This window comes from Spodoptera frugiperda, chromosome 17 (genome assembly GCF_023101765.2).
Source record: "Spodoptera frugiperda isolate SF20-4 chromosome 17, AGI-APGP_CSIRO_Sfru_2.0, whole genome shotgun sequence".
Classification (NCBI taxonomy): Eukaryota; Metazoa; Arthropoda; class Insecta; order Lepidoptera; family Noctuidae; genus Spodoptera; species Spodoptera frugiperda.
In genome coordinates, this window is record NC_064228.1 from 6,442,521 (window position 1) to 6,461,872 (window position 19,352).

Consider the following 19,352-nt stretch of genomic DNA (forward strand, 5'->3'; position numbering starts at 1 on the left):
AATTCCTAACCCCCAAAAGGCCAGTAACGTAGTTGTAACGTCTCTGGTGTTTCGGGTGTCCATGGGCGGCAGCGAATGCTTACCATCAGGTGATCTGCTTAGGTATTTTATGCTATTATATGATAAAGGAGAGTTAACTTTATTTGTTGGTTTTCCTACAAGGAGTTTGTAATAATTATAATTAGTTCATTTCTACGAACTGAAACTTAGGCTTCGATGTCAATCACATTGAAATTACTTATTGATTTCTTAATAAAACACATTGTATCCTTTTAGTATAATAACCGATTGTACTTGTTTTCTATCATTTTAGTAACTATTCATAATGAATTTCATAATCAACAGGTAAAAACACAAAATGAAACACAAAACATTGTATTTTATATGCATATATTCGGATTCAATATTTCAATAGCTATCAGTTAATAATTAATACAACGTAACTTAAAAAAAATACACTGACTCTTGATAGAACCGTACAAGTAATGTACTTAACTATTTAGCTATTTCCAAGCTTAATATTTACTATAAATTACAATTTCATTACATTAAAAACTACCAAGTTGGGAAATTTTGTTTTCAACGCTGGTATCCCTCAAACATCGATCGTTATAAAAAAATATAGGTAATAAAATTATACTATTCTTGAAAGAAAAAAAAAATATTTAAATAAATTATTTATTCTGACGTTTAAAAAATATAAAATAATATTTAAAATATTCTATGATTTACTTGCTGTTTTGTTTAGGTAAATATTTTAATTATCTTTATATTATAATGGGGTTAGTTCTTTATGCCCCTTAACGTGAATTACCTTTAGAACAAAAAGCAAAGTAAATCTTTACAAAGTTGTTGAATATATTTACAAATAAAAGTTATACCGATGTTTAAGTAACCCCGAATCGCGGCTCAATAACTTATGAAGACATTAGGCCCATATTTCCCGCTCAAAACTATAAATTTTCCCTTTTTAACTCATAACACAATATAAATTAACTAATAATCTCATTATAGTACTCTGATCTGATTATAATCGGACTCAAGAACCCGATTACGAGTCAAAGAGATTTTTTATTTTTCTTTAATCTTTAATCCGCCATTTTGGCGGCAATGTGCAACTGTCATGGGCGCCAATTACGTTTAGTAGCCATCTTTGATCAGGTTTGTTTTTTAATATACAAAGTAAGTGTCAATGAATAAAAAATTATAAGAAATTAATGTTAAATAAGTTAAAATTTCATGAATCAGATATTAAAATTTTCTTTTGAATAATATTTTAATCCCTGTTCCAAAGATGGCTACGGATTTACCCTAAAATTTCATTGTTTTACGAAATTTAAAATTATTTTGTATAAGTTATGGCAGGGTTGTCACTGGTCTAAAAATTACAAAAAAAAATTACAATCGCTTAAAACTAGACAATAATAACCCACATATACATTCGTAGCACACACATATACAAAATAAAATTCTTAACATATACTTTATGTACAATAGAACTATGTAACGTTACTTATATTAAAACTTAGGTACATACACATCAGCTTTGAAGAAAAACCTTATGTACAAATCACATCAAGCTATACCAAACTGTTAAAAGATTTTCAACTCTACAAAGAAGTAATCACGGTTGAAAATCTATTAAAGCAATTTGGAAAATTGGTGTACTTTGATGTGCAGGCGAGTGTAAATTTTTGAAATATAACGAAATTATTTTTTTAGAATTAAAAATTGTTTATTTTGACACTTATGTCTCTTTTAAGTTAATGTTGAAGTTTGTTGATTATAAATATTATGAAAAAGTTGCTGATGTTTTTTTTTTTCGTTTTAATACAAGTAACGTTTAATTATTTCGTTAATTTAGCGAATTCCCTCACTAAATTTATCCTAAGTAACTCCTTTTTTTAAATATAATAATGTGATATGATTTCAGGTGTTTTTAGACGGGCGCGGGGAAGCAAGTTCAAGTTAAAATCTTTACACAATTTCCATATAATTCTTTTCCCATTTTGAACGCAAAAATGTTCTTTTGCAATAAAAAACGAAATTTGTTTCCATTTGTTGTTCTTCACGTTTATTTATAAGACAAAATTAATAATAGATAAACTATACAATAGTATGTAACTCCTTCGTTTAAAAAATTAGGCCTCTCGACAATGATTTCGTTGAAAATCGTTTTATAGTAGCGTTTGATGTAAAATTAATTAAAGTGTTTCTTGTAAATATTAGTTTAAACAAGACTTGAATTCATATTGTATTAATTTTTGATAATAAATAACTTTTTTAGTACCTAAATATGACAACAAGTCTTGTTAAAAATAATTATTTACAACGTAATTATAGTAACGCTTTTCTACATTTGAAGTAAACACGGACGATTGAAAATGAATTTGTATGCTTTGTATAAGTCAACAACACGTTGATTGATATGTACTTACATCGTATTTTTATAAACTTTCATATTTTACTGAAGAAAAAGTAAATAAAGAACACTCGAGTACAAATAAAAGATGAAAATGAAGAAAAATACGAGAGAGAAAAGTTGTATCGAAACTTTACTTACAACTTGCGATAACTAAACGCAACTGACAGGTGTCAAAAAAGCAATGACAGGTTTCAAAAGCATACAAACTCGTTCCCAGTCGTCCTCGCACACCCACTATACAGACATAATATGTACAAACTACAAAATAAAGGACTAGATGTACTAAACCATATTGATACCGTACTTTTCAGGCGCGAAATAACTGTTCCCCGTATTTGAAAAGTTCGTTATTTGCGAGGCTTGTAGCATGCTCAAATGTGGCGAGTTTTGGGATTGGTTCTCTGGCGATTCTGGGCCTGAAGAAAGGATGTTGTGGTGTGATGCCCAGGCCCCTGGAGGAGACGGGTTGCCGAAGGATACTTGGTTGTACAGCTGGTTGCCGTTCGCAGTCAGGTTGTGACCATGGTGACTGCCGTGCGTTTGGTTCACAGAAGAACCGTTGAAGTATTCCATCTGTAAAGAAGGTTTAGGTTAGAATTTTGACAAAAAACGGATAAATACATTCTCACTGCATCACCTAAAGGTTGGCTAGCAAGAATGCCTATGGCATTAAGCCCACCCTTGTACAATAAGGTTGCAAAATGTTTAATAAACATAAAAAAGTAACTTTGTCAACTTAAACTTTATCATGTGTTGTTTTGGAGTTCATGAAAAATATTTATTAGGTTATAATGTTTATGGAAAAACAAAATTGATTATAGTTTTTGCAAACGAAACAACATTTTTTATTACGATTTAATAATTAATGTATCTAGCATGAATTTGAGCCTCTTCTCGTGCATTCGATTAGCTTTTTTGCTATTAAATTTAATTGATAGTTTGACAGATTAAATAGAATAAAAAAAAACACATTTACAATTTAGATTTTACAAAATAAATGTTTTTAAAATATCAGATTTTTAATTATTTAGCAAAATAGGCTCATTTACGAAACAAAATAAGTACTTAAATGAAAATATAAAAATGTATAAAAAAAGATGGTAAGTTTGTTTCTGAGAAAATAATTTAAAAACAATTTATTTATAACTAGCCGTCGGACACTGAGGTTTTAGTTTGATTAAATGGGAGTACCTTTAAAGCAGTATTTAGCCCGAGGGCATTTGGTTACTCTTCAAACGATACTGTTTCAATGACGATCATAAGTACCAGTCTACTAAAAGTGTGGGCATTTTGTTTTTATCGAACTTTTGACAAAGCATATTTAACTTAATACGAATTCTTTGAACCTTAAACCTTTTGTTTAAAGCTCTGGTTAAGGATAAACAACTGCAATTTTTAACCACATGAGTTTGTGAAACAAGAAAACCAACGCATGCAGTTGCTTAGAAGCTTTATGGAGCTATGATTTATAGAGACTTTCATCTAAGAATGTAGGTACTTATTTACTTCAAAAATAATAGAACTCATTGCTCACCTGACTAGGATAATATGGCGAATTGTACGCGCTCTGCCCGTAGCCTTGATGATGGTGTGATGTCGAGTAACTCCTGATGTAGTCGGAACTGCCCGGCCAGTGAAAACTGTTGTAACTGTCCGGGTGGTACACGTTCCCTGGCCCGTTTATACTCTGAGGAGTAATGGGAGGGGACGGGGTGGTCATGATTGAGGAGTTGGACCCCAGAGGAGTGAGGTTACCCGTCAACCGGGAGCTATACTGGTCCTTTACTAGGTTACTCCCGAACTTCTCCGTGTAGTCCAACTTGCTGGAGTAATCCAGCCTCTTCGGACTGCTGTACAGCTCCTGTTTCGGAGTGACTCCATAACCATGGATGTTGGATACAGGTTCCGAAGGCGAGGACTCTTTTCCACCACTTATTCTCAGCTCATTGGAATTGTAATGGGATAGGGAAGTTAGACTATTATTTTTGTTCAGAGGTGAACTCTCATAGTTGGATCCCGCTGACTCCTTCTTGCAGATGACGTTGATGGGGGGACTGACAGAAGTCGTGGGGGTTATGGGAAGGTTCGGAGAAGAAGTGGTGATACTAGAGTTCTGGGTGGTTGGTACGTTTGAGGAGCTGGTGAGGGATTTGGAAGTGGTTATCTTCGAGGAGCTCGTGGAAGCCTTGATGCTGCTGTTGGCCACTGAGGACTTGGAGCTGGACGTGGATTTACTGGATATCTGTGTGTTCGTCTGCTGTTGCAGTTGTTGTCGACATTTTGCTCTTCGGTTCTTGAACCAAACCTGTTGACAAGAAATTTTGTTAGTAAAACATAACAAAATTTCGTAATTTCATTTTCAAGTGGGTTTTTAAGTCTTTGACTGCCAATAGAAAACTGTTGAAGGCAAATCCTCCGCTAACGTCGGTCACCGGTGACCACCACAACGTTCAATGTGTTAAAGATAAAAGATAAAAACAAAAAATATGGAAACATCTGCGTTTTCTACCAAATTTTCCCTGTAACTTAATAAAAAATATCAATAAACAAACAAACTAAGTGCCAACCCTAATACAGCTAAACATATCACAATTACAAGCCACTAGTAACAATCTCCTACTATTTGCACGCTGCATTCGTTCGAAGCAATTACTCGACGCGTTCGACTTCAGTTTGCGTGGCGGATTATAAACGTGATTTATTACACATATACGTGAGTGTAGTGGTGAAAGGCAAATGGTAGGGGTGATTGTTTTTTTTATGTTATTTTTTGTATTATAATATTTATTTATATATGAGTTTTTGCTTGCAAGTTGGTTTTGCGTTGAATCAGATTTGTGTGAAGTTTCCAAGCCTTGTGTGAACAAAACCTAGGTTGGTTTACAGTACAGTATCTGGAGCTGCGGACTACCTAGCGGGTTACCGGGGCTCCGGATCGAAGCAGGAGTAGGAACGGGGTGTTTTTTTGTCAGTAAGAGTCTGACACTCGCTTTTGCTTCTCCCAAGGCGGGAAAAGTCAAAAAATTGCCATTCTTTCGAATTTTTTCAGTAGTTATGAGTAAAATGAACTGTTTTTTACCCGACTGCGCCAGAAGGAGGGTTATGTTTTTCGAGAGTATGTATGTATGTATGTATGTATGTATGTATGTATGTATGTATGTATGTATGTATGTATAATTGTTTGGCACGCTCTACAGCCTAAACGGCTTGATGGATTTTGACTTGAGAGGTGTCGTTAGATTCGTATTTACTGTGAGAGTGACACTGGATATATCAAAATGTTTAAAAAAACAAAATGGCGGTTTTTTGGCGCCAAATTCGAATATTGCTCACTCTCTATCCTACACGACTCGATGGATTTTGGCTTGAGAGGTGTCGTTAAATTCGTATTTACTGTGAGAGTTACACTGGATATATCAAGATAATAAAAAAAAACAAAATGGCGGATTTTTGGCGCCAAATTCGAATATTGCGCATTCTCTAGACTGAACCACTCGATGGATTTCAGCTTGATAGGGGTCGTTTGATTCGTATTTACTGTGAGAGTGACACTAGATATATCAAAATATAATAAATAATAAAACTAAAAGAAAATAAAATAAAAAAAAGTAATTTAAAAAACTAAAAAACCCGACTGCGTTTCTTTATAACAAGAAAATGAAAAAGCCTAAAACAAGAATACAAGAAAAATTTAAGCAGTCGGGACCCATTCTAAATATTATGAATTATGGTTTTCTAGAATGGGTCCCGACTGCTTAAATTTTTCTTGTATTCTTGTTTTAGGCTTTTTCATTTTCTTGTTATAAAGAAACGCAGTCGGGTTTTTTAGTTTTTTATTTAACTTAGTCACTAAAATGCAACCAATTCACACACTTACAGGCTAGTAGCCAGGCTTTAGATTATAAAGGTCTTGTGAAAATGGATTCCAATAACACATAAAAAGTAATTTCACAGCACTTTTTTCACCACAAATTATAATTTCTTTCGATACGGTAAAACATCCTTTATAAGTTTATAACAGTAGCGTCAAAGAAAGGTACCCATTGTTTTCGCCAGAGGTCGCTACGTGCTATACCATAAACAACCGAGCTTACCTCACCCTCATTTTGACGCAGGTTTTTGTAAAAAAATATAAATGTAACTCGACAGATGGCTTACTAATTATTCTTCTTAATTTATTGTTGTGTTATAAAGAGCGTGTGGCAAGTTTTAGTAGGCGGGTGTTATATGTAAGGGTAGATTGTTAAGCCTATGTATTATCGTAGTATAAATAAGTAGGTCAACTTTGTGTACTGTTTATTGGACGGCAGTAAAATATTGAATGCTAGCGACTTCGGTGCGGTTTCACCCGCTCTGCTCAGCTACTAGTGTGATGTTTTATAGCATATGGTCTTTCTTGATAAATGGACTATCCAACACGAAAATAATTATTCAAATCGGACCCGTAGTTTCGTAGATTAGCGCGTTTAAATAAAGAAACTCTTTAGCTTTATATAATATATAGAAAGATAGAAGAAGAGCTATAAGAATAAGACGAAAATGAAAGATATATAAAAATTGTTTGTACTTTACGTTATAATTACCTAAAAAGATAAAAGGCAAACAGTAGAGAGCTTAAATTCCTAACCCGCAAAAGGTCAGCAACGCACTTGTAACGCCTCTGGTGTTTCGGGTATCCATGGGCGGCGGCGATTGCTTACCATCAGGTGATCCGTCTGCTAGTTTACTTATACCATAAAAAAGTATTTAACAAATTATTTCTCTTAACTATCCAAGCAAAAACCTTTGAAATTAACCCTGATATTTTAAGATAAACTCACGGTGTCCCCCTCACATCATTATACAGATCTGATAGTGACATCTAAACGGTCCAATTATAATGTGTTTGAAGTTATTTTATCTGATCGCAACCGTCAAATGGACAAGCTTTGCTGTTTATGCAACGGCTAATTGGCGAGAACTTCTAGTAGGGGTTTTAAATCGTGGATAATTTTGAAAAGAGAAATAGTATGGGTGGGAACGGGGTATGAAAATTAAAAATCTATTTAGTCCGTCAGTTAGGTAATGAAAAATTATTAGACAAGATTTTTTTTGTCGTATATATAAGTTAGCAATACTTAGTTAAAACGAATCAAAGTTTAAGAGTGGTAGCAAAACCGCCATTTCTGCGCATATAACGTACCTAGAAGTGACGTCACGCGAAATTTCAAATCAATATACCTAACTTCGAAAGTATTTGTTTCCGTAAGAAAAAGAAAAATAATACATTGTGGGGAAACCTAAGTTTATTTGTACTTTCTAAGATTATTTAGACACCACTAACAAACGGTGAAGGAAATCATCGTGAGGAAACCTGAGCTTAAAATTTCTAATTATAAGTTTAAAATCGCCAACCTGCATTGAGCAAGCGAGGTAGTGAATAATGCTCAAACATTCTCCGTGTGAGAAGAGGCCTTTGGTCAGCAGTGGCCACTTATAGGCTGTTGATGTGATGATTTAAAGCAGTCGAAAACCGTTATAAACAGAATACTCTTTTTTATATTTAACATATGATAACTTTTCGCAATTGACACCCCAGTTTAAAAATGCATTCCATATTTAAAAACCGTTTTACCGCCATGTTGATAACGGATTCTTTAAAAGCTTTATAAGTACTCAACAACTCAGACAGAGCGTCGACATCGCAAAACAATCGAATAATTCGATTTTCAAATTTCAAAATCAGAACGTAATTCGATTGGTAGCGCTAATGCTCTATTCGTGTTGGTATAAATTGGACGTTTGAACGAATTAGGAATCAGTCGAGCGTTGGTATTGAACCGGCGTGGGTCCGTTGGATTTTAATAACTTTATTTTTTAATAGCGTTTTGGGTGGCACATAGACGCGTTATGATGGATTATTATACATCTATTAGATGCGCTATCTCGACTTAATTGAAACTTAATAATCGACGGATTTTCTCCGCTTGCTTGATAAGGGCGTATGTTTTAACTAGGCTATGATTATGTGTAGATAAGTTTCTGGAGAGCGTGGTGCATGACTTAAGATGTGTGTATAATGGAGATGGAGATGTGAACGAATGTTTTAAAGGATTTTGGGCACTTTCAGGAATACACTTTCATTTTCTGTCGAAATTGAACTAAAACTATTTAGCGACAAGTCGTTACCATTATATATATTATATTACCGAGCAGTGTGACCATAGTCAATCCAGCTGTGAGAAGGCAAAAAGGAAGAAGTTTATTCGAATTCTAAATCCTGCAATGCACTTATAACTATAGGTTGCTCATAGGCAGACGTGTTCCATTGTAGGCCGCATTCTTAAACTAGTTGGAGAAAGCCAGAAGATGTCCTATAATCAATAATCTATCTCCTATAATAATCTGTCTCCAATCGTGAGACTTACTAAATTAACTAAAAACTCACGCGAAAAGCGACGTCGCCGCGTCTGCAAACGCTGCTCATAAACTAGTAGAGCTTATGTCCATTAATGTACGTGAGTAAACCGTCATTTTTAATAAATTAATATGTCTCACGATAGTTATTATAGAAATATTATTGAATTATGGGACAAGCTCGTCACAACCTCCCATACCGCTGCAACTCCTGTGCACCAGGATCTACAGTAGATACAACCATGAAAACACCGGAACATTGAAGTCCGGCGCGTCTCAGGGACATGAATGACTGTCTTGGATCCCGCAACGAAATAAATAAGAAGATATATTTCAATTAATCCTAAATATTTCAATATATTAACTAACACATTATTTACAACTTAAAAATACCAAAAAAAAAAGGAATAAAAACTAACTAAAACTAAAATAAAGGTATTAGGCGTCGAAGTACTCGTCCGCATCGCTGTCTCTGGGGAACGTTCCCAGAAGACTGGCCGCATTACCACGTTGAATGGCAAAGATATTATTTAATTAGTCTTCTTAAGTTCTTACCTGCACTCTACTCTCTGGTAGATTAATCTTCAGCGCGACCTCTTCCCTCATGAAGATGTCGGGGTACCTTGTCTTCCCAAATAGTGCTTCTAACACGTCCAGCTGCGCACGAGTGAATGTTGTTCGCTCTCTTCTTTGCTTTCTAGGATTCACACCTGTGGGCAAAGATAATGTTAGGATTAGATTCTGAGTTAGATAGTTAGATAGTAGGTTTTTCGAAAAATACTCAGTATGAAAGAACAGAGTCTGTAATTGTTTCTATAGTATAAGCCGGTAAACGAGCAGACGGATCGCCTGATGGTAAGCAATCGCCGCCGCACAAGTGCGTTCTGGCCTTTTGGGGGTTAGGAATTTAAGGGTTGTTGGGCAGATTGGGAAGGAGAGAAAAAAGATCTTTTGCGAATAGCTACGTTACGTTTCTGACATTTTAAGAAGTCCGAACGATACTCTATTTTAAGATTTACGATACAATTTTAAATAGTGTATAATTTTATGATTGTGCTAAATTAAAATATGGCGATGTATATTATATTATGTAATATTAAACAGGTAAACTAAAACATTTATCATGTTGTTTGATTATATTGCAAATTGTTTGAATTGCCCTGCTAATGTGGAAACCGGTTTGTGCTGATCCAATTGTTTTTATTACGCTTTGAGTGAATTGATAGATATTGGTATTATTTTGTTCTTTTTGCAAGCGGTTAAGGTTTGATTCTTAGGCAGAGATAAATATTATATAGTTTATTGTTAGGTACTTATTTTTGTTTTATCTGACGTATTATGAACCAAATTGCGTCTAATCTATTCTATATCTATCTCTGTAGTCTGTGCTAATGCTAATCATAACATCTATGAACCAATATTCAATCGATTTCTCTGACTCAAGAACCAGACCATTTCAAAAACCGTTTCAAAGTACCTATTTATGGTTTAATTGGAATAAATTATTTGACTTTGACTTTTAGACTTAAGTTCAAATATTCAAATGCCACTCAATTTTAAGTCGCTCTCAAGAATAGTTCTGTCTCTACAAATTCTTAATGTAAGACAGAGTTAGCACGATATTTAGGTACAATTAAATTTTTTGTAGCAAATCAGTATTCGGGAATTAGAGCCTTATACAAGGCAGTCGTTCTTACAACGACTCGACTAAAGAGTATCTCGATATTCCCAGCAGCACGGAGTCCGATTACGACTCTTTTTATTAACACGTTTAGTAACATCGATAATTTTATTACTATTTTTACGACCTAATATTAATTTTATAACAAATTTAAGAATTTCTAATGTCACACGACACGTAGAGAGGCGACAAAACAAATTATTTTTATGACATTTCATTTTATAAATGTCATTAAAGTTATGTTTTTTTATATTCATAGTTTAGTTGCATAGTGATGTGGCTACTGTTTTTAGTATTATTTTTAATCGGTTACTATGCTAAAGAAGATAGGATTAGGGAAGGGATCGTAAAATTAATTGGTATCTAGTAAAAGTTTATAAACTGTAGTCAAGTTAGTTGGTAGTTAAGTTAGATTAAATTAATATTATTAATGGTGATTTTTATTGACTCTTATATATGCAACTGGATTTGCAAGAGTCGTTATGATAACTAAAAATTATAACTAGGGTTTAAGAATGTGCAGTGAGTTGAACCTAAATAACTAATTTCGGCAAAAGTTATAGTTAATGATCTAAATAAGTTAAAAGTAAAAGCTATAAACACATGCCAACAATTAGTTTAAGTAATAAGCCAAAGAAACAGTAGCCAGAAAATAAATTTAACGGTATATACAACCTCACAATCATTAATAAAACGATAAACAACAAACGCATCCAACTAGAATTAATTGAATGATAACGATACTACAGTCCACACTAAATTAATCGATTATACTAATCGGTTATTCGATTCGTTAGTCGATTATCTAGTCCCATCTCTATTCCCACTGGTTTTTCCCGTTTAATGAATATTAAATATTAAAATTATGACATTAGTTATTCAGCTCGTTGTAAATATAGGAAGTGCCACCGTCTGTCTGTTCGGATAGAAAAAAATACTATAGGTATTTGCTATAGTTTATTTTTTGGTTAACATTTCGTTCTTTGCGAAACTGTATTTATTAATGGTATAATGCAAAATTGTGTTTGTGTGTCTTTTATTCGGAGATCAAAGGCTGGAGAGTGGTATAGGACTACTTTTTTCGGAGCTTTGGTTGAAATTTTGGTGATCTAACTACGATACTTTTTCTGAAGGGTGGAAAATCATCCAATTACTTTTTCCGGTTTGGGCGATGCGAAAGTGTGAGACTCTTGCATCAAAAAACCACTCCGTTCTTACTCCTGCTTTTCGAGCCGGAGCCCCAGTAACTCGCTAGGCGGTTCGCAGCTCCGGATACTATGATACCTATGTTGGTGGCTAATTGTAGAGGGATTATGGCAAACTCCTTCTTAATACCAAGGTCAAGACATTCTGGCTTATGATGCATCTTTAAGAATAACATGAGAAAACTCCTTATGGTTTCAGAGAGGGAGTAGATAATTATATAGAGCTGATCAAATTCTACGCTTTGCTCTAATCTCTCTTGTTTTTTTAATAAAAAATAGCAATAACTTAATAGTTTATTAGTAAGTAGATACCAATATCATAATAAAAATATAACCGGTTTTCGATCCAAATCGCTTTCTTTAATATTATGACAGTCAATCAAAGTGTCAAACGTCATTGGATTTATGGCGTGTCTAAAATTATGGCGAAGGCAATAAAATATTATGCCTACTTTAGAACTTTATGGTTTAAAAAGTAATTAATTCAATGGTTCTGAATAATTTGTTTTATGTGATATTCTGTGTCATATTTTATGAGATATGGTCAGATACGGTTCTATTTGGGTGGGTAAAGTTTGTATTAAGTAAAGTTAGTTAAAGGAATTGAGCCATTTGGTGCCTGATGATGAAGTGCCTGATGATGAACGAAAAAGACTATATTGTGAAAGGGCCAGCAACGCGCCTGTGACTCTACTGGTGTTGTGGGTGTCCATAGGTGGCCGTGGTATCAGGTGATCCGTCTGCGCGTTTGCTCCCTAAAATAAAAAGACTAGAATCACTAGCAAGAGAAACTTGAAAAACTATTTGCAATATTGTTAACAGATGTCACTATAACCAAGTAATTCATATTCTCATAGAAAGCAACGACAACACTTTCAAATCTTGTTACTTTCATGACAATAATCCAAAAAGAATGGCCTGGTATATATGTCAAACTGACGAAAGGAATTTATACGCCATTACTCAAGTTGTATGTCATTCTAAACAAACAAATAAACCAGGTCATACCTTTACTAATACCTTGTAATCCCCATAGAAATTAAAAATCATTAACAAACCCATCTACCATCAGTCAAGCCCAAATTACATCTAAACACAAGTAAGTCACAAAGTTTCAATGATAAATAGCTTTGACGCATGTTTTTCTACATGTTTCCTCGTGAATGGTCAAAGACAGACTGCGTGACGCGAGCGCGCGCTCGACGCTTTTGTTTACCATAGACAACTAGAGACATAGAGAAATAATTCTTTATTTTTGGTTATGGAATGTCTTTTTTGTTTGGGATTAGGATGTTAGATGCTTTTTCGTTGTAGTGTGACAGAGTATCGATGGGTTAAATAAATAGACGGTGATTTAATTTCCTATACCATGTATCTTAACTTAGGTAAGCAAACTTTTGTTACTATTATTGTAATAGTAGGTAATAGGCAGGGGATTTCTAACCTAATAGACTATAGGTACCTATGTAGACTAAGTACCAAGACTTCATAATTAGGAAATCGAATAAACACAATAAATCCTCACTCGGTGAAAATATGCTATAAAAGAAAGCATTTAATAAGGTATATCTAACGATTAAACAGAAGTTCGCGGAAACTGAAACCGATACAGAAATATAACAGAAAAAAGTGGCCAAATATCAAAAAAGGCATCGAATTTAAATATATCGCACAAACAATTCGTTCCAACTATAACAATTCGACGAAAACTGATATTAGCGCTCTCTGTGACGGATTAAAAATATAAAAATAATTCAATATACATTTCGGAACGCGCTCGCGATACCCCATTGTGAATATCCAAACAAACATGCATACTGTCACATGTTGAAAAGTGAAAATGAATTCATACGTTTGTCTCTTTCATTCACGTGAAATTGGGGTATGTTGGAGAAAGATGGATAGATTTCAATTGTCATTTGACAATGGCATGATCGCTAATCCTAGTGACATGGCGACTGTCGAGGTTTGTAGGGTTCCGTAGTTCCTTTGGGCTTGCACATGGTGTTGGAAATTTGTTGTATGTTGAAGCTTTTATTGTAATGAATATGGGGCACCTATGTTTGTTCTCTTTCTCTTTGTGATCCGTTAAATGGGTTACGCGAAATGGGTTAGATTTTGCCATGATGTCGATTTTTCTTTGTGTCCCATGTCTACTATTTGTGATTCGTATTTATTTTTGTTTTGGTCAAAATTGGAAAGGTTGATACAATATTTTGTCACTACTAGAATAATTATTACTTCTGTAATGTGTTACACCTAATAAGTAGCACTTTGCCCTAATAATTTTAAGACGCTTTCAAGATTAGTTCTATCGCCATAAATTCTTTGTAAATGACAGAGATAGCATGCTATTTAAGTACAACTTAAATTTGAGTAGCATTTCAGTATTCGGGCAAAATACGGCGCATTCCAATAAACTACGGATCGGTAGATGTTACGAGCCGTAGAATTTTGACACATTTTGTATGGAGCTTATGTCAAAATTCTACGGCTAGTAAGACACCGATCGGTAATTAAATGGCCGTTATTACACTTCATAAGAACAACACATCTCCTTTATTGCTGCCTAAGTCTTCTCATTTCATGGCGACCCTATCAGGATTTTAAACATACTTATAAGTGCCGTTAACAAAACATTACTTTTCTTCATTAAAAAGATAATTTCAATAGTAACAAATTCTATTAAACAAACATTATTCAAAAAAACAAAAGCCTAATTCTTCGAAAATCGTGTTTTTTTCGTTTTTCTATGACGGATCTTATCGATGGATTTGGACAGATTTCAATACAGATTGCTACCGGGTCCCTAATGGTAGAGTCGTGTTTGTGCTCCAGTTTCTAAGCCTTATAGATCAGTATGATAATCAGAAGTTTTTGTACGCCATGGTCATGTTACTGGAATGTTTTCGGTTATAGGTACTCGTAGATTGGAATTTTGTTGGGCGTCAAATTTTTGTGGAGTTTTGGTGTTTTTTTTTTTATGTTAGCGGATAATTTTGATGGGAAAGATGTGAGTGAGTATTGCTGATTTTAATGTTAGGAGTGTTAAATAAGTGGTTATTTTTATCATGATCAGCTGATATCCTAGATTGGCACCTACTTTTTTATGGTTTGTAAAGGTTGTTCATAAAAGTAAAACTGATGGTTGGCCTTTATTCATTTTAATTTGTCCTATAGAGGATCTGCTAATTGTTTTTCTTACTCTTCGATAAGTTCACGAAGAAAACAAATCAATTAATACTGTTTTTTAAGGCAATGCCATCTTAATATTTATTTAAAAGTAACAAACCAACATCACACCACACAAAAATAAATCGTGGAGCTAATTTGTTGAGTACATAAAGGGGGGCCGAACGCATTATTTTCCCGTTTTTCACGGCATTTGACCCCATAGTCGGAGTTTCCCCTAGAGACCGGAGTTTAGGGACCCCTAATGACGTGTAAAATACTTTTAAGGGCACACAGCTGCAAGGGATTATAAAATGTCATCTTTGTTATCAATAGAATAGGAGCTGTTTTAGATTGATTCTGATTTGCATTTTTGTAGGGTTGGCTACTGGTCACGGGTAGAATGGCTATTGTTGATTTGAAATAGAAACATTTTAATCTACGTCCTTTTGTTGTTATTTAATTTAAATTGTAGAAACTTGAAATTGGAAAAGTAAAAATGTAGAATTTTGAAATGCTAGAAAGATTGAAATTATTTATTAATTTTCAGTTAAAATAGTTGTCGTATAATAATTATGACTGCAATTAGTTTGACATTAGTAGCACGGCAATTTCTTTGCAGAAAAACTGAGTTTTCGCTTCGGTAAAAAACAAACTAAGCCGTTTCTTATGTCGGTAACAATTCAAAGGACTATTTTAAAATATCAACTAAGTAACTACTTATTAAATTACTAAACAACCAACACAAAGGAAGGATTAACACAAAAATAATTAATTAAAAAATAACAAAACAAGAAACACGAACGCGACATTCAAAGTTTCAATCCAAAATGGCGGCGCCGTCAACTGTCAGTTTGACATTTCGAAGGGGGGAAATTTAATGGGCACGTTCGGATTTAAACCGGATTGTTATTTTAGAAGAATAATGTTGTAGTATGGAGTATGGAGGGTAGCTCGCTAAACATCCTATTCGATTAGATGTGGCGTGATTTGATTCAATGATTCTGAGATGTGCGTTACTTGTTGATGAAATTGTGATTTCATTGGATGTTTGTATTGATTGGTTTAATTTTGTTTTATAGTTTACTAGCGACGCATGGGTGCAATGGTGATATATTATGCATGTATTATACATATAAACCTTCCTCTTGAATCACACTATCTATAAAAAAAAACCGTATCAAAATCCGTTGCGTAGTTTTAAAGATTTCAGCGTACAAAGCGACGGAGAAAGCGACTTTGTTTTATACTATGTAGTGATTTTTTTGGTCAAGACGTTATTTGTAGAAGTTGTTGCAACATAATATTGTTATATTCTTGCAATATCTGTTTCTATTCTTAAGGAATGAGAGTGAGAGGCTGTGACTTGAAATATTTAATGTATAAACAGAATCGGTAACGTATATACGTACTAAGTACCCACATAACAATTCCCTATATAATAAAATAGGTAGCAACTAGCAACACCCACTGAAACGAGGGTTGCCAGCCTATAAATCATGTTAACACATAAATTGCGCTGGCAACACTGCCGCAGGGGTGCGAAACATGACAAGTTGTGATAGATTACCACTAAGGGAAAATAGGGCATCACGAGTGTGGAATTTTGTACCTTATCACTTAGAGAATAAGAGTGAAAGGTTCGCGTTAATGTTGACAGTATGCAATGAGTTATTTTATTACCATGATAATGTGGCAGCCCTACTGTAGGGGTGTGCTAACCGAATTGAAATATATCTTATAAATTATTAGTTATTTGTTATAAGTTCAATGTAGGGTGAATGGGCCTTTCTAAATAATGCTATAGAAGTATGGGAGGCTCATGATTTCATCAATGGATTCAGGATATTAAGTTAGAAAGGGTCATTGTGTGATCGTAAACTGCCTTGTAGTTCTAGATGGGGTAAGCAGAGAGACTTATAGTACCTACCAACACCTAGGTTTTAATATTTATGAGTCCTATGTAATAGGAGATGAGCGTAACATCTTCATCTCTATAAATAAAAAACAATTGCTGTTTGTTAGTCTCGCTAAAACTCGAGAACGGCTGGACCGATTTGGCAAATTTTGGTCTTGAATTATTTGTGGAAGTCCGGGGAAGGTTTAAAAGGTGAGAAAAGCAAATGTTTGAGGCGGTACGAAGTTTGCCGGGTCAGCTAGTCAGTTATAATAGAAGCCCATATATAATACGAAGGGCAAACCTATTAAAGTACCAACCATAGGACACAGTGGTAAATTTTGAGCTATCACTGAAAACATTAAAACTTAAAACCTTAATAATATTTTGTACCAAAACTGAACCCGAACTCTCAAGTTCGGTAGTAGATACTGCAGTCCCTCAACCTATGAGTCAGTTATTTTATTCTTAAGAAAAAAATTCACTCCATCCAAGATTGTAAGACAAGGAGATTCGATATACCTGTCTCACTCTAGCATAGAGGATTAACTTATCGTGAAACGCCACGATAAACAAGTTCCGAGTGGGCTCCCGAGATAAGGACGGGGGTTCGATTCTCGGTTACAATTTATTTCTTTAATGACTGCGCATGTAATGTTAGGGGAGGGTTGTATTTTAAGGAGCTAGTGGGACGGTTAATTTGTTTTGAGTGGTTTTGAGTGAATTAGTTTTGGGAGTAACTGTTTTGTAAATAGGTTAAATTATGTTATGTTTCTTATGGTTAGGTTTGTTTTAATATTTACAGTGTTCTTACATAGTTGAAGCAATCGAAACAATGTATGGTAAACCTGATTGAAAAAGAGTAACCTATGGAGTTTCTTGCTCGCTCTTCTGCATTTCTTGAACGAGCAAATAGCTTCACTAGAGGACTGACCAACAGACAGATGATATTAATATTATTATATTTGCTTTGACGATCAAAAGTGCCTCCTTGGTCTATTTTAAATAAATAATTTTGACTTTAACATCTCTCTCGTTTCATCACCTACTCGCTCAATTTTGTTATAATATAGTTTCAGCTTTTGCATTGTGTTTATAATATCAGTAGAACCAATATTCTTCTGTTATGGACTGATAGCATACCTAACTATAAACAATTAGATGTTCTATATTACCTAGACTGTCAGGCAATGAAAGTTATTACCATGCGTGCGTAGCCAGTATAGTGTTTCTCTGTAAATTAATTCCACACAATTTCTGTCCTAAATTCAAATGCACCGTTTTATTTTCATTTAATTTTCTGCTTCAACCGACAATAGTATCAAATGTCAAGTCATCCTCTTAATTATTTACAGTAAATATATTCAGCGCGAATTGCTGTGCAAACAGATAAAAGTGAGCGCGTGGCAGACACGTGCGCTCCCTACGCCCTCCCACTTACGACTGACGAATTCAACTACCATAGATAATGAGGTTTCCGTTTTCTGTATTCAAATTTAAAGAAAATGTTTGTCTACCCACCGTTTTTATTGGCGTGTGAGTTCGATTCTTAGAAATAACATGGTTTGGTGATGTGCTTGGAGTTTAGTATAAGGTTTATATTTATTAAATTTTTTTATGAAATTACCGGTAAATGAGCAGACGGATCACCTGATGGTAAGCAATCGCTGCCGCCCATGGACACTTGAAACACCAGAGGTGTTACAAGTGCGTTGCTGGCCTTTTGGGGGTTAGGAATTCAAGGGTTGTTGGGGAATCGGGGATTGGGAATTGGGCCTCCGGTACCCTCAATCACATTATACATTATTTATTTCTTTGGAGAGAGATACTATGATATGCTTATAAATGAAGATGAAAAAGTGACAAGATAAAAGATAAAGATACTGGTCATCCTCACCAAAGTTAATAATATATTAATATGTTTAGTAAAGATTGACATGTTTGAATGAAATGTAAGTAATAGACCAATTGCGTCTAATAAATACTCAAAAGTAGAATTAAAAGATTTTGACTACATAATATGTCTGTTAGTTTAGTAAAGATTGTCATCTTTAAATTATCGTGAATATAAGTATTGTATAGATTGATTGCGTCTAATAAATACTCAAAGTAAGTAGAATTAAAAGATTTTGACTACATAATATGTCTGTTAGTAATTTTAAATTTTAAAGGAAATGATAATAATATTGGTGGACTTACTCCAGCTCCATGGTTTTTCGTATTGATCTGGGGATGAAGGAAAAATATATATATTATCTTTTTGAAATGACTTGTAGTAGTGAATTTAGTTAGTAAATTAGATTAAAGAGGGTAAGTTTAAAAAATGTTGAAAAAACATGTTAGGTTTTATGTAGCAATGCTGTCGTTATTTAATGAGGGAATAAATGAAAATTTATGAATTGTATTGAATTGTATTTAAAGTGAAAAAAAAACAAACATCCGAATTTAGTACCTCCTCCTTTTTTGAAGTCGGTAATGAATGTAAACATAGTTGGTAATCACGGATTCTGTATCCTAAGATTAAATGATAAAATATATGAACCTATATGAAACTCTGAACAGTTAGGCTGTTCTGTA

General features: G+C 34.0%; 1 protein-coding gene across 2 annotated transcripts in view; it reads right to left on the reverse strand.

The window, feature by feature from the left end:
• Positions 1–373: 373 nt before the first annotated feature.
• The window catches only part of LOC118276870 (homeobox protein OTX1), a 64,920-nt gene continuing 45,941 nt past the window's right edge, over positions 374–19,352 (reverse strand). Inside the window, exons 3-6 of one of the 2 annotated variants that reach the window (XM_035595460.2) lie at positions 18,975–19,001; positions 9,377–9,531; positions 3,960–4,730; positions 374–2,998 (exon numbers count right to left, since the gene is read on the reverse strand). In XM_035595460.2, the coding sequence (XP_035451353.1) occupies positions 2,708–2,998; positions 3,960–4,730; positions 9,377–9,531; positions 18,975–19,001 (1,244 nt within the window). In that variant the 3' untranslated portion in view covers positions 374–2,707. The remainder of the gene's footprint in view (positions 2,999–3,959; positions 4,731–9,376; positions 9,532–18,974; positions 19,002–19,352) is intronic. The other variant, XM_035595462.2, reaches the window with a different exon arrangement.